This window comes from Giraffa tippelskirchi, chromosome 11 (genome assembly GCF_054371585.1).
Source record: "Giraffa tippelskirchi isolate mGirTip1 chromosome 11, T2T-mGirTip1v1.2.pri, whole genome shotgun sequence".
Classification (NCBI taxonomy): Eukaryota; Metazoa; Chordata; class Mammalia; order Artiodactyla; family Giraffidae; genus Giraffa; species Giraffa tippelskirchi.
In genome coordinates this window covers 82,930,680-82,946,609 of record NC_137285.1, presented here as the reverse complement: position 1 = coordinate 82,946,609, position 15,930 = coordinate 82,930,680, and the positions used below count along the sequence as shown (strand labels likewise).

General features: G+C 38.4%; 1 protein-coding gene across 3 annotated transcripts in view; it reads left to right on the top strand.

Annotated features, from left to right (window-relative positions):
* DYNC2H1 (dynein cytoplasmic 2 heavy chain 1) overlaps positions 1-15,930 on the top strand; it is a 362,922-nt gene that overhangs the window by 129,197 nt on the left and 217,795 nt on the right. For all 3 annotated transcript variants that reach the window (XM_081541773.1, XM_081541771.1, XM_081541772.1), the window contains exon 55: positions 292-429. In XM_081541773.1, coding sequence (XP_081397899.1) covers positions 292-429 — 138 coding nt within the window. The remainder of the gene's footprint in view (positions 1-291; positions 430-15,930) is intronic.

The window sequence follows — 15,930 nt, the reverse complement described above, 5'->3', positions numbered from 1 at the left end:
TAAAACCCCACTGTTTAAGCTATCTAATATATGTTGATGTATTCAACTTTACTGTGATGCTTTAAAATCCATTTTTTCTCTGAAGTCTTTGAGGAGTCTTTTTCTACATCTTAATGGGTAAACAGTTGAATAAATCATTATAATTAGCAATAAGAAAAAACCCAAGTTCACTTGCAGATGTGGTATTTGTACACATTTATATTTTTTTGATTCATTCTTACAGACTTTGTTTACTGTATGTATATAAAATTCCTTTTCTTTTAATATCACCAGTCTCTTTTATTAATGTAGGCTGGTGTATCTAAACTAAATGAAGCTAAAGCTCTTGTGGCTGAATTGAACAGAACAGCTGGAGAACAAAGTGTATTACTTAAAACTAAGCAAGATGAAGCAGATGCTGCTCTTCAGGAGATCACAGTATCAATGCAGGTAATATTTAGGAAGCACAGAAATGCAAACAATAGGAGGCCGTTTATACCTGGCTGTCGTTCAGTGTGAAAAATAATGTTTTTACTTAAGTTGATTTAAAAAATATTGCTTGTCTGTATTGAGTAGCCTGATAGTGTTGTACACTTGAACTTTTGGAAAGAGTGTATTATTTTCCCATATGTTTAAAATCGCAGCTGAATTCTCCTCAGTTGTTCATACACTAGTTTATCTCAACCCTATAAATACAAAAGCAGAAACATTTTGATTGGTATAGATGTGTCTGTAACTGATTATGTTTACCCTCTGTTAGTTAATATTTTCTTTTATTTTTCTTAATATTATATCCTTAGGCTGCAAGCCTGTTTCTAATATTCTCAGGATTAATAAAATATCTTTATTCATTCTATTTATACTTTCATGATATTTTTAATATTTGGATTGTATCTTCTTTTTACATTGCCTTTCTTTGGTTGAACTGTGTCAAGGCAGATTTCTCTGTTTCTCTATTGCCAGGATATTCTTTTTTTAAAATTTCATTTGTTTTTTTATTGAAGGATACTTGCTTTACAGAATTGTATTGTTTTCTGTCAAACCGCAACATGAATCAGCTACAGATATACATATATCCCATCCCTTTTGAACCTCCCTCCCATCTCCCTTCCCAGCCCACCCCTCTAGGTTGATACAGAGACCCTTTTGAGTTTCCTGAGCCGTACAGCAAATTCCTGTTGGCTATTTATTTTACATATAGTAATGTCAGTTTCCATGTTACTCTTTCCATACCCCTCACCCTCTCCTCCCCTTTCCCCATGTCCATAAGTCTATTCTCTAGTGCTGTTTCTCCATTGCTGCCCTGTAAATGAATTCTTCACTACCATTTTTCTGGATTCTGTACATGTGCATTAGTATATGATATTTATCTTTCTCTTTCTGACTTACTTCACTCTGTTTAAATAGGTTATAGTTTTATCCACCTCATCAGAACTGAGTCGAATGTGTTCCTTTTTATGGTTGAGTAATATTCCATTGTGATAGGTACCACAACTTCTTTATGCATTTATCTGTCAATGGACATCTAGGTTGCTTCCATGTTCTAGCTATTGTAAATAGTGCTGCAATGAACAATGGGATACATGTGCTTTTTCAGTTTTGGTTTCCTCAGGGTATATGCCTAGGAGTGGAGTTGCTGGGTCATATTGTGGTTTTATTCCTAGCTTTTTAAGGAATCTCCATAGTGTCTTCCATACTGGCTGTATCAGTTTACATTTCCACCAACAGTACAAGAGCGTTCCCTTTCCTCCACACCCTCTCCAGCATTTATTGTTTGTAGACTTTTTGGTGATGGGCATTCTGACCGATGTGAGGTGGTATCTCATGGCAGTTTTGATTCGCATTTCTCTAATAATGAATGATGTTGACCATCTTTCCATGTGGTTGTTAGCCATCTGTATGTCTTCTTTGGAGAAATGTCTGTGTAGGTCTTTTTCCCACCTTTTGATTGGGTTGTTTGTTTTTCTGGTATTGAGCTGTATGAGCTGTTTGTGTATTTTAGAAATTAATCCTTCGTCAGTTGTTTCATTTGCTATTATTTTCTCCCATTCATAAGGTTGTCCTTTCACCTTGCTTATTGTTTCCTTTGCTGTGCAAAAACTTTTAAGTTTAATCAGGTCCTACTTGTTCACTTTTGTTTTTATATGTGTTACTCTAGGAGGTGGGTCATAGAGGATCTTGCTTTGATTTATGTCATCGAGTGTTCTGTCTATGTTGTCCTCTAAGAGTTTTATAGTTTCTGGTCTTACATTTAGGTCTTTAATCCATTTTGAGTTTATCTCTGTGTATGGTGTTAGAAAGTATTCTAATTTCATTCTTTTACATGTAGCTGTCCAGTTTTCCCAGCACCATTTATTGAAGAGTCTATCTTTGCCCCACTGTATATTCTTGCCTCCTTTGTCAAAAAATAAGGTACCCATAGGAGCATGTGTTTATTTCTGGGCTTTCTGTCTTGTTCCATTGGTCTATATTTCTGTTTTTTGTGCCAGTACCATACTGTCTTGATGAGTGTAGCTTGGTAGTATAATCTGAAGTCAGGAAGATTGATTCCTCCAGCTTCATTCTTCTTTCTCAAGACTCCTTTGGCTATCTGGGGTCTTTTGTGTTTCCATATGAAATATGAAATTTTTTGTTCTAGCTCTGTGAAAAATGCCGTTGCTAATTTGATAGGGATCACATTGAATCTGTAGATAGCATTTGATACTATAGTCATTTTCACAATATTGATTCTTCCTACCCAGGAACATGGGATATCTCTCTATCTGTTTCTGTCATCTTTGATTTCTTTCATTAGTGTCTTATAATTTTCTGTGCACAGTTCTTTCATCTCCTTAGGTAAGTTTATTCCTAGATATTTAATTGTTTTTGTTGCAATGGTGAATCAGATTGATTCCTTAATTTCCCTTTCTAATTTTTCATTGTTAGTATGTAGAAATATAAGTGATTTCTGTGTATTGATTATTTTGTCCTGCAACTTTGCTAAATTCACTGATTAACTCTAGTAATTTTCTGGTACTGTCTTTAGGATTTTCTTTGTACAGTATCATGTGATCTGCAAACAGAGCTTTAATTCTTCTTTTCTGATCTGGATTCCTTTTATTTCTTTTTCTTCTCTGATTGCTGTAGCTAGGAATTCCAGAACTATGTTGAATAATATTGGTGAAAGTGTCTTGTCTTGTTCCTGATCTTAGGGGGAATGCTTTCAATTTTAAACCATGGAGAATAATGTTTGCTTTAGGCTTATCATATATGGCCTTTACTATGTTGAGGTAGGTTCCTTCTGTGCCCATTTTTTGAAGTTTTAATCATGAATGGGTGCTGAATTTTGTGAAAGGCTTTTTCTGCATCTGTTGAGATTATCATATGTTTTTTATCTTTCAATTTGTTAATATAATTATCACAGTGATTGATTTGGAATATTGAAGAATCCTTGTACCCCTGGAATAAACCCAACTTGATCATGGTGTATGAGCTCTTTGATATCTTCCTGAATTCTGTTTGCTAACATTTTGTTGAGGATTTTTGCGTCTTTGTTTATTGGTGATATTGGCCTGTAGTTTTCTTTTTTTGTGTTGTCTTTGTCTGGTTTTGGTATCAGGGTGATGGTGGCCTCATAAAATGAGTTGGAAGTGTTCCTTCCTGTGAAATTTTTGAAAGAGTTTTATATGGATAGGCATTAGCTCTTCTCTAAATGTTTGATAGATTTCACTTGTGAAGCCGTCTGGTCCTGGGCTTTTGGTTTTTTGGGAGATATTTGATCACAGCTTCAGTTTCAGTGCTTGTAATTGTGTTGTTCATAGTTTCTATTTCTTCCTGGTTCAGTCTGGGAAGATTGAATTTTTCTAAGAATCTGTCCATTTCTTCCAGGTCATCCATTTTATTGCCATATAGTTGTTCATAATACTCTCTTATAATCCTTTGTGTTTCTGCATTGCCTGTTGTAACCTCTCCTTTTTCATTTCTCATTTTGTCAATTTGATTATTCTCTCTCTTTTCTTGATTAGTCTGGCTAAAGGTTTGTCAATTTTGTTTGTCTTCTCAAAGAACCAGCTTTTAGTTTTATTAATCTTTACACATTATTTCTTTCATTTCTTTTTGATTTATTTCTGCTCGAATCTTTTTGATTTCTTTCCTTCTACTAATTTTGGGCTTTTTGTTGTTGTTGTTGTTCTTGTTTTTCCAGTTTTAGGTGTAAGGTTAGGTTGTCTGCTTCACGTTTTTCTTGTTTCTTGAGGTAGGATTGTATTGCTATAAACTTACCTCTTAGAACTGCTTTTGCTGCATCCCGTAGGTTTTGAGTTGTCATGTTTTCATTGTCATTTGTTTTTGAAGTTTGTTGATTTCCCTTTTAATTTCTTCAGTAGCTTGTTGGTTATTTAGAAACATGTTGTTTAATCTCCGTATGTTTGTGTTTCTTACAGTTTTTCTCTTGTAATTGATATCGAGTCTCATAGCATTGTGGTCGGTGAAGATACTTGATATGATTTCAGTTTTCTTAAATTTACTGAGGCTTGATTTGTGGCTGAAGATGTGGTCTGTCCTGGAGAATGTTCCATGTGTACTTGTGAGCAAAGTATATTCTTCTGCATTTGGATGGAATGTCCTGAAGGTATCAATGAGATCCATCTCATCTAATGTATCATTTAAGACTTGTGTTTCCTTATTAATTTTCTGTTTTGATGATCTGTCCGTTGGTGTGAGTGGGGTATTAAAGTCTCCTCTATTATTGTGTTACTGTCAGTTTCTTCTTTTATGTCTTTTAGTGTTTGTCTTATGTATTGGGGTGCTCCTATGTTGGGTGCATAGATATTCACAATTGTTATGTCTTCCTCTTGGATTGATCCCTTGATCATTATGTACTGTCCTTCCTTCTCTCTATTCGTCTTTAAGGTCTATTTTCTCTGATATGAGGATTGCTACTCCAGCTTTCTTTTGCTTCCCACTTGCATGGAGTATATTTTCCCCCCCTCTCACTCTCATTCTTTATGTGTCTTTAGGTCTGAAGTGGGTTTCTTGTAGACAGCATATATATGGATCTTGTTTTTGTATCCATTCAGCCAGTCTATGTCTTTTGGTTGGAACATTTAATTCGTTTCCATTTAAAGTAATTATTGATATATATGTTCCTATTTCCATTTTCTTAATCATTTGGGGTTGATTTTGCAGATCTTTTTTCTTCTGTTTTTCTTACTATAAGTCCCTTTAACATTTTTTGCAAAGCTGGTTTGGTGGTACTGAATTCTCTTAACTTTTGCTTGTCTAAAAAGCTGTTCATTCTCCATCAATTTTAATGAGGTTTTTGTTGGGTACAGTAATCTTGGTTGTAGATTTTTCCCTTTCAGTACTTTAAATATATCCTGCCATTCCCTTCTGGCCTGCAGAGTTTTTGCTGAAGAATCAGCTGTTAAGCTTATGGGGTTTCCCTTTTTTGTTACCTGTTGCTTTTCCCTTGCTGCTCTTGATATTCTTTCTTTGAGTTTAGTGTTTGTTAGTTTGATTAATATGTGTCTTGGTGTGTTTCTCCTTGGGTTTATCCTCTGTGGGAGTCTTTGTGCCTCTTGGACTTGATTGACTATTTCCTTTCCCATGTTGGGGAAATTTTCAATTATGATCTCTTCAAAAATTTTCTCATACCCTTTCTTTTTCTCTTCTTCTTCTGAGTGAGTGAGTGAAGTCGCTCAGTCGTGTCCAACTCTTTGTGAATCCATGGACTGTAGCCCACCAGGCTCCTCTGTCCATGGGATTTTCCAGGCAAGAGTACTGGAGTGGGTTGCCATTTCCTTCTCCAGGGGATCTTCCCAACCCAGGGATCAACCTGGGTCTTCCGCATTGTAGGCAGATGCTTTACCATCTGAGCCACAATGTTGGTGCATTTGATATTGTCCCAGAGTTCTTTGAGACTGTCCTCAGTTATTTTCATTCTTTTTACTTTATTCTGCTCTTCAGAAGTTATTTCCACCATTTTATCTTCTAGCTCACTGATTCATTCTTCTGCTTCAGATATTCTGCTATTGGTTCCTTTTAGAGTATTTTTTATTTTGGTAATTGTGTTGTCTCTGTATGTTTATTCTTTAATCCTTCTAGGTCTTTGTTAATTGATTCTTGCATTTTCTCCATTTTGTTTTCAATGTTTTTGACCATCTTTACTATCTTTTTTTTTTTTTTTTAGTTGGGGCTAATTACTTTACAATACTGGAGTTGTTTTTGCCATACATTGACATGAATCAGCCATGGGTTTACATGTGTTCCCCATCCTGAACCCCTCTCCCACTTCCCTCCCCATCCCATCCCTCTGGGTCATCCCATTGCCCCAGCCCTGAGCATTTGTCTCATGCATCGAACCTGGAATGGTGTTCTGTTTCACATATGATAATATACGTGTTTCAATGCTATTGTCCCAGAATGTCCCACCCTCACCTTCTCCCTCAGAGTCCATAAGACTGTTCTATGCATCTGTGTCTCTTATTCTGTCTCGCATATAGGATTATTGTTGCCATCTTTCAAATTCCATATATATGCATTAGTATACTGTATAGATGTTTTTCTTTCTGGCTTACTTTACTCTGTATAATGGGCTCCAGTTTCATCCATCTCAATAGAACCAATTCAAATGTATTTTTTTTAATGGCTGAGTGATATTCCATTGTGTATATGTACCACAGCTTCCTTATCCATTCGTCTGCTGATGGACATCTAGGTTGCTTCCATGTCCTGGCTATTGTAAACAGTGCTGCGATGAACATTGGGGTACACATGTCTCTTTCAATTCTGGCTTCCTCGGTGTGTATGCCCAGCAGTGGGATTGCTGGGTCATATGGCAGTGTTTTTGATCATCTTTACTATCATTATTCTGAATTCTTTCTCAGCTAGTTTGCCTATTTCCTATCTATGTATTTGGACTTCTGTGTTTCTAGTTTGTTCCTTCATTTGTGTGTGTAGTATTTCTCTGCCTTTTCAGTATTTTTTTTTTTAACTTACCTTGTTTGAGGTCTCTTTTTCCCCGATTTCATGGTTGAATTCTTTCTTCCTTTTGGTTTCTGCCCTCCTAAGGTTGGTTCAGTGGTTTGTGTGAGCTTCGGATAGGGTGAGATTTGTTCTGAGTTTTTGTTTGTTTGTTTTTCCTCTGATGGGCAATGCTGAAAGAAGTGGTAATCTTGTCTGCTGATTATTTGGTTTGTACTTCTGTTTTGTTTGTTGTGTAGGTGAGGTGTCCTGCACAGAGTGTTACTGGTGGTTCAGAGATGTGAGTCTTCTTTCAAGAGGTTTCCTTGGTGTGTGTTTTCACTATTTGATACTCCCTAGGGTTAGTTCTCTGGTAGTCCACGGTCTTGGAGTCAGTGCTCCCACTCCAAAGGCTCAGGGCTTGATCTCTGCTCGGGAACAGTGGTTTGTTATGGCATTAAGAGAGATTAAAACAAATACCCAAAAAGAAGAAACCAAAGAGTAACCCCAGACATATGGCAGTTACTAAATCAGGCAAATAATGATTAAAATAATGGAATATACACATATACATGTACATCCATATGCAAAGTCAAAACAGTTCAACAAATATAAAATACATTAGATTGACCCGGCGAACCAAGGAAATCAAAAATTACATTTACCAATTAAGAACAAAACTAACTATAGCACAAACTAGAAAACAAAACTAAAGCAAGATGCCAAGTGGGGAATAAAGCAATGAAAACAAAACTAACAAATATGTTGAGAGGAAAGGCAAGAAAGAGAGGAAGACTAGATATGCAAAGGTAAATAGAGGTAGATAAAGATTTATATACATTAAAGATTAACTGCAAGGGGAAAAGAACAGTAGGAAGAGCAAACAAAAGAATAAATGTAGAAAAAGTAATAATAGGTTTAAAAAGTTAAAAATTAAAATTATAAAAAGGGAAAAGCAAAAAAAAAAAACCTGCACAGAACTGCAAAAGCCCAGTGTAGAGGCAGAGGTTTATAACAACAATTAAAAATGTGACTGAGAAAAAACAATAAAAGCTCAGAAGCTTAATTAGACTTCATAGTGCCAATAAAATTGACAACTGCAACAGAGGGAGATGAAAAAAAGGAATGGAAAAGAAAAAAAAAATCCAAAGGAATCTACAGAAGAAGTCAAAGCATAAGAATAATAAACGGTTTTCTTGAGTCACTGCTGTCAGAGTCTTTTCCCGCGCTGGGAGTCCCAGTCCACCTCACCTCCCTAGGATGCCCTCCAACACTGTGCTGATCTCTAGACCTGCTGTGGGGGCAGCTCAGGTTCTAATCTGGTACTACTCCTGTGTGTTCTTGCCTCCAATGTCCACAGCTATCAGAACTAGTGCGTTTTCTTTTGTGGGAGCTCTCAATGGCCTTTTATATATTCCATAGACACAGAGTCTGCCTAGTTGATCATGTGGATTTAATCTGCAGCTTGTATAGCTGGTTGGAAAGTTTTGGGTCTTCTTCCTTACCCCACTGCCCCTGGGTTTCAACTGTGGTTTTATTTCCACCTCTGCATGTGGGTCGTCCACTGGGGTTTGCTCTTGAGGCTTTCTTCGAGGACTTGGGTTTGTCCCTGTGATGACCAGGTGTGGAGGTGGTGCAGCTGCTTGGGTCGCAGGGGTTCTGGCAGCACCAGGTACTCAGGGGAGTTGGCGGCTAGGGCAGCGGGAAATATAGTGCTCTAGAAGGGTATGGCAACCAGTGTTGGCCAATAGACTCCAGTATTCTTGCCTGGAGAACCCCCCTCCCTAACAGAATCCTGGCAGGCCACAGTCCACAGGGTCGCAAAGAGTTGGACACGACTGAAGCGACCCTGTGCGCAGACACAAGACTTTTTTGCCTGTGGCAGCTCTGCCCCAGTGAGGGTTGAGCGTGAAGGTGGGTCAGCTGCTTGGCTTGCGGGGGGACCCTGGCGGCACCGAGTGTGCAGGGACACGGCCTGCCTCCACTGCAGGAGTTATGACCCTATCAGAGTTGTTTTTCCAGCCTCTTATAACTGGCGATCAGAAGGCCTCTTTGGCCCGTCTTCCTCCGTAGCTCCGCCAGTTCAGACACTTAGAGGCTCCCTTGCCTGGGCTCCTTCTCTGTTGTTCGGCACATCAGGCACTTATAGGGTCCCCCTGGGTGGGGTCCTGCTTATAGTTCAGGGCGTCGGATGTTTGGTGGGCCAGCCTCTCTATTGTTCAGCTGCCAAGGCAGGCCTGTTGGGGGAGACAGGCGATGGTGATGGCTCCACCCCCTACGCGTGACTCAGCAGTATCGCCTTGCTTCCATGGCTGCTGGTTTTCCTCCACAGGCATTTCCCCTCACAGTCTCCTCCCTCACATACCCTGGATTCATCTCTATATGGTCAACAGCAGCCCTCACCCTGGGATTGCTCCACAATCCCCAGACTCCAGCTCCGAGCTGCTGTGCCTTCGAGGAGACCTGTGTTCCTGCCTGGCATATATATGGGTGCAGCAAGGACTGTCTGATTCTCATTCTACTTAGGCTGCCACAGATCAGCTGTTTCAGTCTCAGCCTAAATGTTTCTCCTCTGACTCAGACACTTGCCCTAGTGTGGGAATTGGACCCACAGCTGGTGTTCTGCATGCACTTCTGTGTCTGAAGGTGTGTTCCTGATGTGTCCGTGGAGAGAGACGTACTCCACGTCCACCTACTCCTCCACCATCTTGTTCTCCCTTGCCAGGATATTCTTTTACATTTGCATACTCTCTCGGTATGCTTCTGCCCATTACTTTTCTTTTTAGTACTGATTATATACTGACTACCACTAAGTCCATAATTTTTTGTCCTCAGCCCTATTCCTCCTCTGAGCTTCAGACTCAAATAATCAGTAATCTGTTAGATACGTCTTCTTGAAAGTCCCATAAACCTTACAATTCAAAACAGTTCAAAACCAAACTCATTATTTCCTTTCCTGTATTCCTTTTCTTAGTGATGGCACTACAATATAACTAATTGTTCAAGAGAGAACTTATAAATTATGTTAGACTTCTGTTCTCTTAATCCATGCATCTAAAGAATTCTTAAATTCTATTAGTTTTACATCCATGATTGTGTCTTAAATGTGTTTCACCATCTCCATGGGGGTGATGTTAACCTCACTTCAAGTCTAATGTCTCTTTTGTTTAAATTAATTTCAGTATTTTTCAGTGTCATGTATATATCTTGTATATATCTTAATAAAAGTAAATGGCACAGAAAGTCTTAAAAGTAACAAAGTTGGAGGGCTTATGATATAAAGACTTACTACAAATCTACAGTAGTCAAAGTAGGGTAACACTGGTGTGAGGTAAGCATAGCAATTATTGGAACACTGTGGATTCCAGAAACAGACTCACACATACATGATCAATTAATTTCATACAAAAATATCATTTAATTGTGGAAAGGATGATCCTTTTAAGAAATGGTACTGGTATATTTGGAAATCCATGAAGAGAGGAAAAAAAACCTCACACATATGTAAAGTGACTTGACATGAAACATAGACCTAAATGTACAGCATAAAATTATAAAACTTCAGAAGAAAATGAGGGAGAAAAAGTTTATGATGTTGGGTGGAAGCAGAGATTTCTTAGATATGATACCAAAGTAGAAGAGGAAAGTAAATGAGAAATTGGATCTCATTGAAATTAAAAAAGAAAATGAAAAGGCAAGTCACAGACTGAGAGAAAATGTTTACAAATGTGTATTTCATAACAAACTCGTTTCCAACATGTATAGAAATGACTACAACTCAATACTAATAAAACTAACAATTTAGTTTGCAAATAGGCAAAAGATTTGCACTGGCCTTTCATGAAAAAAGACTTATAAAGGGGTCATATGTTTCATAAATACATGAAAAGATACTCAACATTATTAATCAACAAGGGAATGTGATGCCCTTGTTTTTTGCATGAAAATCTTGTTCTAGATCTTAGCTTTGTAGTCCTTAGCCTGGTAATTTCAAATCTGAGCTTCTTTGACTTAATTTCTCAGACAAATAACCTTTTTTTCCCTGACTTCTGATAGCTGGGAAGGGAAGTGGTAATATGACTCCATAAATTGCCTATTTAAAAATGTGTTCTAAATACTCTGTGAAGACTTCCCAAAGCCTCAGCTGTTTTGTAGTTTTCCTCAGCCCCCTGTAGTGTTCTCTCCTGGAGCCTCGTGGCTTGCTTCCCTCTCTGCCTGGTCACAGAGCAGTCCAGCAATCCTTCTTTACCACTTTGGCCTACTCCCTCATTTCTGGGGCCTAGCCCAGAAGCTTCTTGAGAAAGGATTCATGGAAGATAAGTTTTGAGATCTCACCTTTATGAATGTTCTGCTGTGTTCTTGGTTGGTTGGTTGTGTGCTGAGAATAGTATTCTAGGGTGGAATATTTATGTTTTATTTAGGATTTTGAGGACATTGGTCCATTTTCTACTAGCTTCCATTGTTGGAAATTAAAACACTTTTAATTTCTGATCTGTGTTTGGATGACTTTTTTTTTTTTTCTTCCTCTCTTGAAATCTTTTATATCTTGGTTTTCATTGCTCTAAAGTTAACTGTGATTTGCCTTGGTTTAGGTTTATTTTCATCCACTGTGTCCAGTGTGAGTTCTTACTACTTAAAAATTTGTCTCCTTCAGTTCTGGGAAATTTCCTTAAATTATTTTATTGATAATTCCTTTTCCTTTATTTCTCTATTCTTGCTTTTTAGAATTCTTATTTGGGCTTTGGGCTTACTAGTCTGGTTCTCTAACTTATATTTTCTCACTTTATATTTGTTCTGCTTTCTTCAAAATTTCTTGAAGTTTATCTTTTAACCCTTCTATTCAGTTTTTCATCTTTGTTATATTGTTTTTTCAGGAGATGTAAAAAAATCTCTAGATGTTTCCTTTTGGCAGCAGTGCCGGTTGCTGTTGTTTCATTGTTGCAGCATCTCCAGCTAGCTCTCAGAGGAAATTTTATGAAGTTTTCTTATTCGTGAACATGTCTTATTATTATTTTTTCTTACATGATTGCTTTATACTCAGTTAAAGAATAATTCTTATTCACAAAAGCTTTATGAGCATGGAAAAGAAGTTTATTGTCTGTGAACTTCATAAGTGGGTAATCTGGACTGAACTGAATGGCATAAGCAAAAAGATTTCACCTGGCATGTCAAAATTAATTTGTTGGCAGATGGAAAATCTTCAGAAGCGATAGTATTTTCAGATAACTGATGATTATGTACACATTCAGTGTTTACTTTATACATTTATGGGCTACGTGACCTGAAAGCAACAGATCAGAAAAGCAATTGAATTTTTATGCTGTAAAACTTTAGCATATTTTTTTCTCAAGGAATTTTAGAAGTAAAGTAATATAAATACTTATCTGAAGGAGCTAGTTATATTTATTGTTAAAAATATCTATCAAATACTGTTTTTCCCCTTCAGGAAGTTGAAAGCTTTGTTTCATATTCTTCTAACTTCTGTTGTTGCGATTGGAAGACTTTTCGATTACTTACCTTTAAATAGTAATTTGAAAAACAGTAAAAACTCCATAAAGGATAGTATCATTGATAGCTGTATATTAACAAAGGAAAATATTCAGTATTCTGTGTACTTCCTATGTACTTCCAAACTAGTGAATATTATTAAGATACATTTTGTAATATACTGCTCTTTTCTCTGGCCTGTTCTGGGAAGAGATATATCTAAGACAGTTCAGTTCAGTCGCTCAGTCGTGTTTGACTCTTTGCGACCCCATGAACTGCAGCAGGCCAGGCCTCCCTGTCCATCACTGACTGCCGGAGTTTACCCCAACCCATGTCCATCGAGTCAGTGATGCCATCCAACCATCTCATCCTCTGTCATCCCCTTCTCCTCCTGCCTTCAATCTTTCCCAGCATCAGGGGCTTTTCAAATGAGTCAGCTCTTACCATCAGGTGGCCAAAATATTGGAGTTTCAGCTTCAACATCAGTCCTTCCAGTGAACACCCAAGACTGATCTCCTTTAGGATGGACTGGTTGGATCTCCTTGCAGTCCAAGGGACTCTCAAGAGGCTTCTCCAAAACCACAGTTCAAAAGCATCAATTCTGCGGCGCTCAGCTTTCTTCACAGTCCAACTCTCACATCCATACATGACTACTGGAAAAACCATAGCTTTGACTAGACAGACCTTTGTTGGCAAAGTAATGTCTCTGCTTTTTAATATGCTGTCTAGGTTGGTCATACCTTTCCTTCCAAAGAGTAAGCATCTTTTAATATCATGGCTGCAGTCACCATCTGCAGTGATTCTGGAGCCCCCCCAAAATAAAATCTCCACTGTTTCCATTGTTTCCCCGTCTATTTGCCATGAAGTGATGGGACCGGATGCCATGATCTTAGTTTTGTGAATGTTGAGCTTTAAGCCAACTTTTTCTCTCTCCTCTTTCTCACTTTCATCAAGAGGCTCTTTAGTTCTTCTTCACTTTCTGCCATAAAGGTGGTGTCTTCTGCATATCTGAGGTTAGTGATATTTCTCCCAGCAATTGTGAATCCAGCTTGTGTTTCTTCCAGCCCAGCGTTTCTCATGATGTACTCTGCATATAAGTTAAATAAGCAGGGTGACAATATACAGCCTTGACGTATTCCTTTTCCTATTTGGAATCAGTCTGATGTTCCATGTCCAGTTCTAACTGTTGCTTCCTGACCTGCATACAGATTTCTCAAGAGACAGATCAGGTGGTCTGGTATTCCCATCTCTTTAAGAATTTTCCACAGTTTTTTGTGATCCACACAGTCAAAGGCTTTGGCATAGTCAATAAAGCAGGAATAGATGTTTTTCTGGAACTTTCTCGCTTTTTCAATGGCTATAGCTAATTGTATTACCTATATTACACCTAGAACAATAAATCTGCATCTTGTATTGTAGGTTAATAATTATGCTCAATTTTAAATAGGAAACATTTCTGTTTGTTATTTTATACATAAGTATGTTCAAGCTCAGAGAAGGTAATGGCACCCCACTCCAGTATTCTTGCCTGGAAAATCCCATGGACGGAGGAGCCTGGTAGGCTGCAGTCCATGGGGTCGCTAAGAGTCAGACACAACTGAGTGACTTCACTTTCACTTTTCACTTTCATGCATTGGAGAAAGAAATGGCAACCCACTCCAGTGTTCTTGTCTGGAGATTCCCAGGGACTGGGGAGCCTGGTGGGCTGCTGTCTGTGGGGTCGCACAGAGTCGGACACGACTGAAGTGACTCAGCAGCAGCAGCGGCAGCAGGTTCAAGCTGGTTTTAGAAAAGGCAGAGGAACCAGAGATCAAATTGCCAACATCCGCTAGATCATCGAAAAAGCAAGAGAGTTCCAGAAAAACATCTACTTCTTCTTTATTGACTACACCAATGCCTTTGACTGTGTGTTGGCTTAAAGCTTAACATTCAGAAAAGTAAGATCATGGCATCCGGTCCCATCACTTCATAGCAAATAGATGGGAAACAATGGCAGACTTTAGTTTTTTGGGCTCCAAAATCACTGCAGATGGTGACTGCAACCATGAAATTAAAAGACGTTTGCTCCTTGGAAGAAAAGCTATGACCAACCTAGACAGCATATTAAAAAGCAGAGACATTACTTTGCCAGTAAAGGTCTGTCTAGTCAAGGCTATGGTTTTTCTAGTGGTCATGTATGGATGTGAGCGTTGGACTATAAAGAAAGCTGAGCACCGAAGAATTGATGCTTTTGAACTGTGGTGTTGGAGAAGCCCCTTGAGAGTCCCTTGAACTGCAAGGAGATCCAACCAGTCCATCCTAAAAAAGATCAGTCCTGAATGTTCATTGGAAGGACTGATGTTGAAGCCGAAACTCCAATATTTTGGCCACCTGGTGCGAAGAGCTCACTCATTGGAAAAGATCCTGATGCTGGGAAAGATTGAGGGCAGGAGGAGAAGGGGACGACAAAGGATGAGATGGTTGGATGGCATTACCGACTCAATGGACATGAGTTTGGGTGGACTCAGGGAATTGGTGATGGACAGGGAGGCCTGGCGTGCTGCAGTCCATTGGCTCGCAAAGAGTCAGATATGACTGAGCGATGGAACTGAACTGAACTGATGGCATAGAGAGACAAATGCTGAACTGTGCAACTTTTTTTTTCTTAGTTTTAATTTTTGACACCAAAAGCAGTTTGTACTGGGCTCTAGCCAGTTAACAATGTTGTGGTAGTTTCAGGTGAACAGCAAAGAGACTCAGCCTTACATATACATGTATCCATTCTCCCCCAAACCCCCCTCCCCTCCAGGCTAGCATTGAGCAGTGTTCCATGTGTTATACGATAGGTCCTTTTGGTTATCCATTCTAAATATAGCAGTGTATCTTGACCTTCCTAAAGTTCCTAACTATCCCTGCCCCCCCCCCCCACTCATACGTTCACCAAGCTGTGCGACTTTTAAAGCTTGCTACCCTAGGTCTGTGACATAAGGAAAGAATGCACATATTAAATGCTGTACATATTCAGAATAGATGTAACTTACAATTGGGAAAGTAGGTTAATAAAACATGAAGAACATGAGTTGGACCTTTAGGGAATATTTTGATACCTTGAAGATGAAGAAAAGAACTTTTCCCTGTTGAGGACTGGTAACAGAGATACACAGGTAGAAATACTTGTGGAATGGAGGAAATTTTAATTGAGTTCATGTGTCAGGTACCTGAGGATCAGCATATTTGGCAGTAGGACACAAGGCATTAGTTTTGTTGTTGTTGCAGCTGAAACAGCAAATTTGTATCTTTCAGTTCAGGTAGAGAGAGAGAGGTAGGAGACTCTGGTCTCTTTTTGATTTAATTGAGATATAATTGACTCACCCCTCTTTATTAGTTTCAAGTGTACAAGATAATGATTCTGTTTATGTAATGTGATATAATTGTCACAATAAGTGTAAAAAGGACACCAAACATTAGTTTTTAAACTCCTTGGATAATTATAATATGGTTGAGAACTTCTGTTATTAGAACTCTTGGAAGCTTTCTTGACAA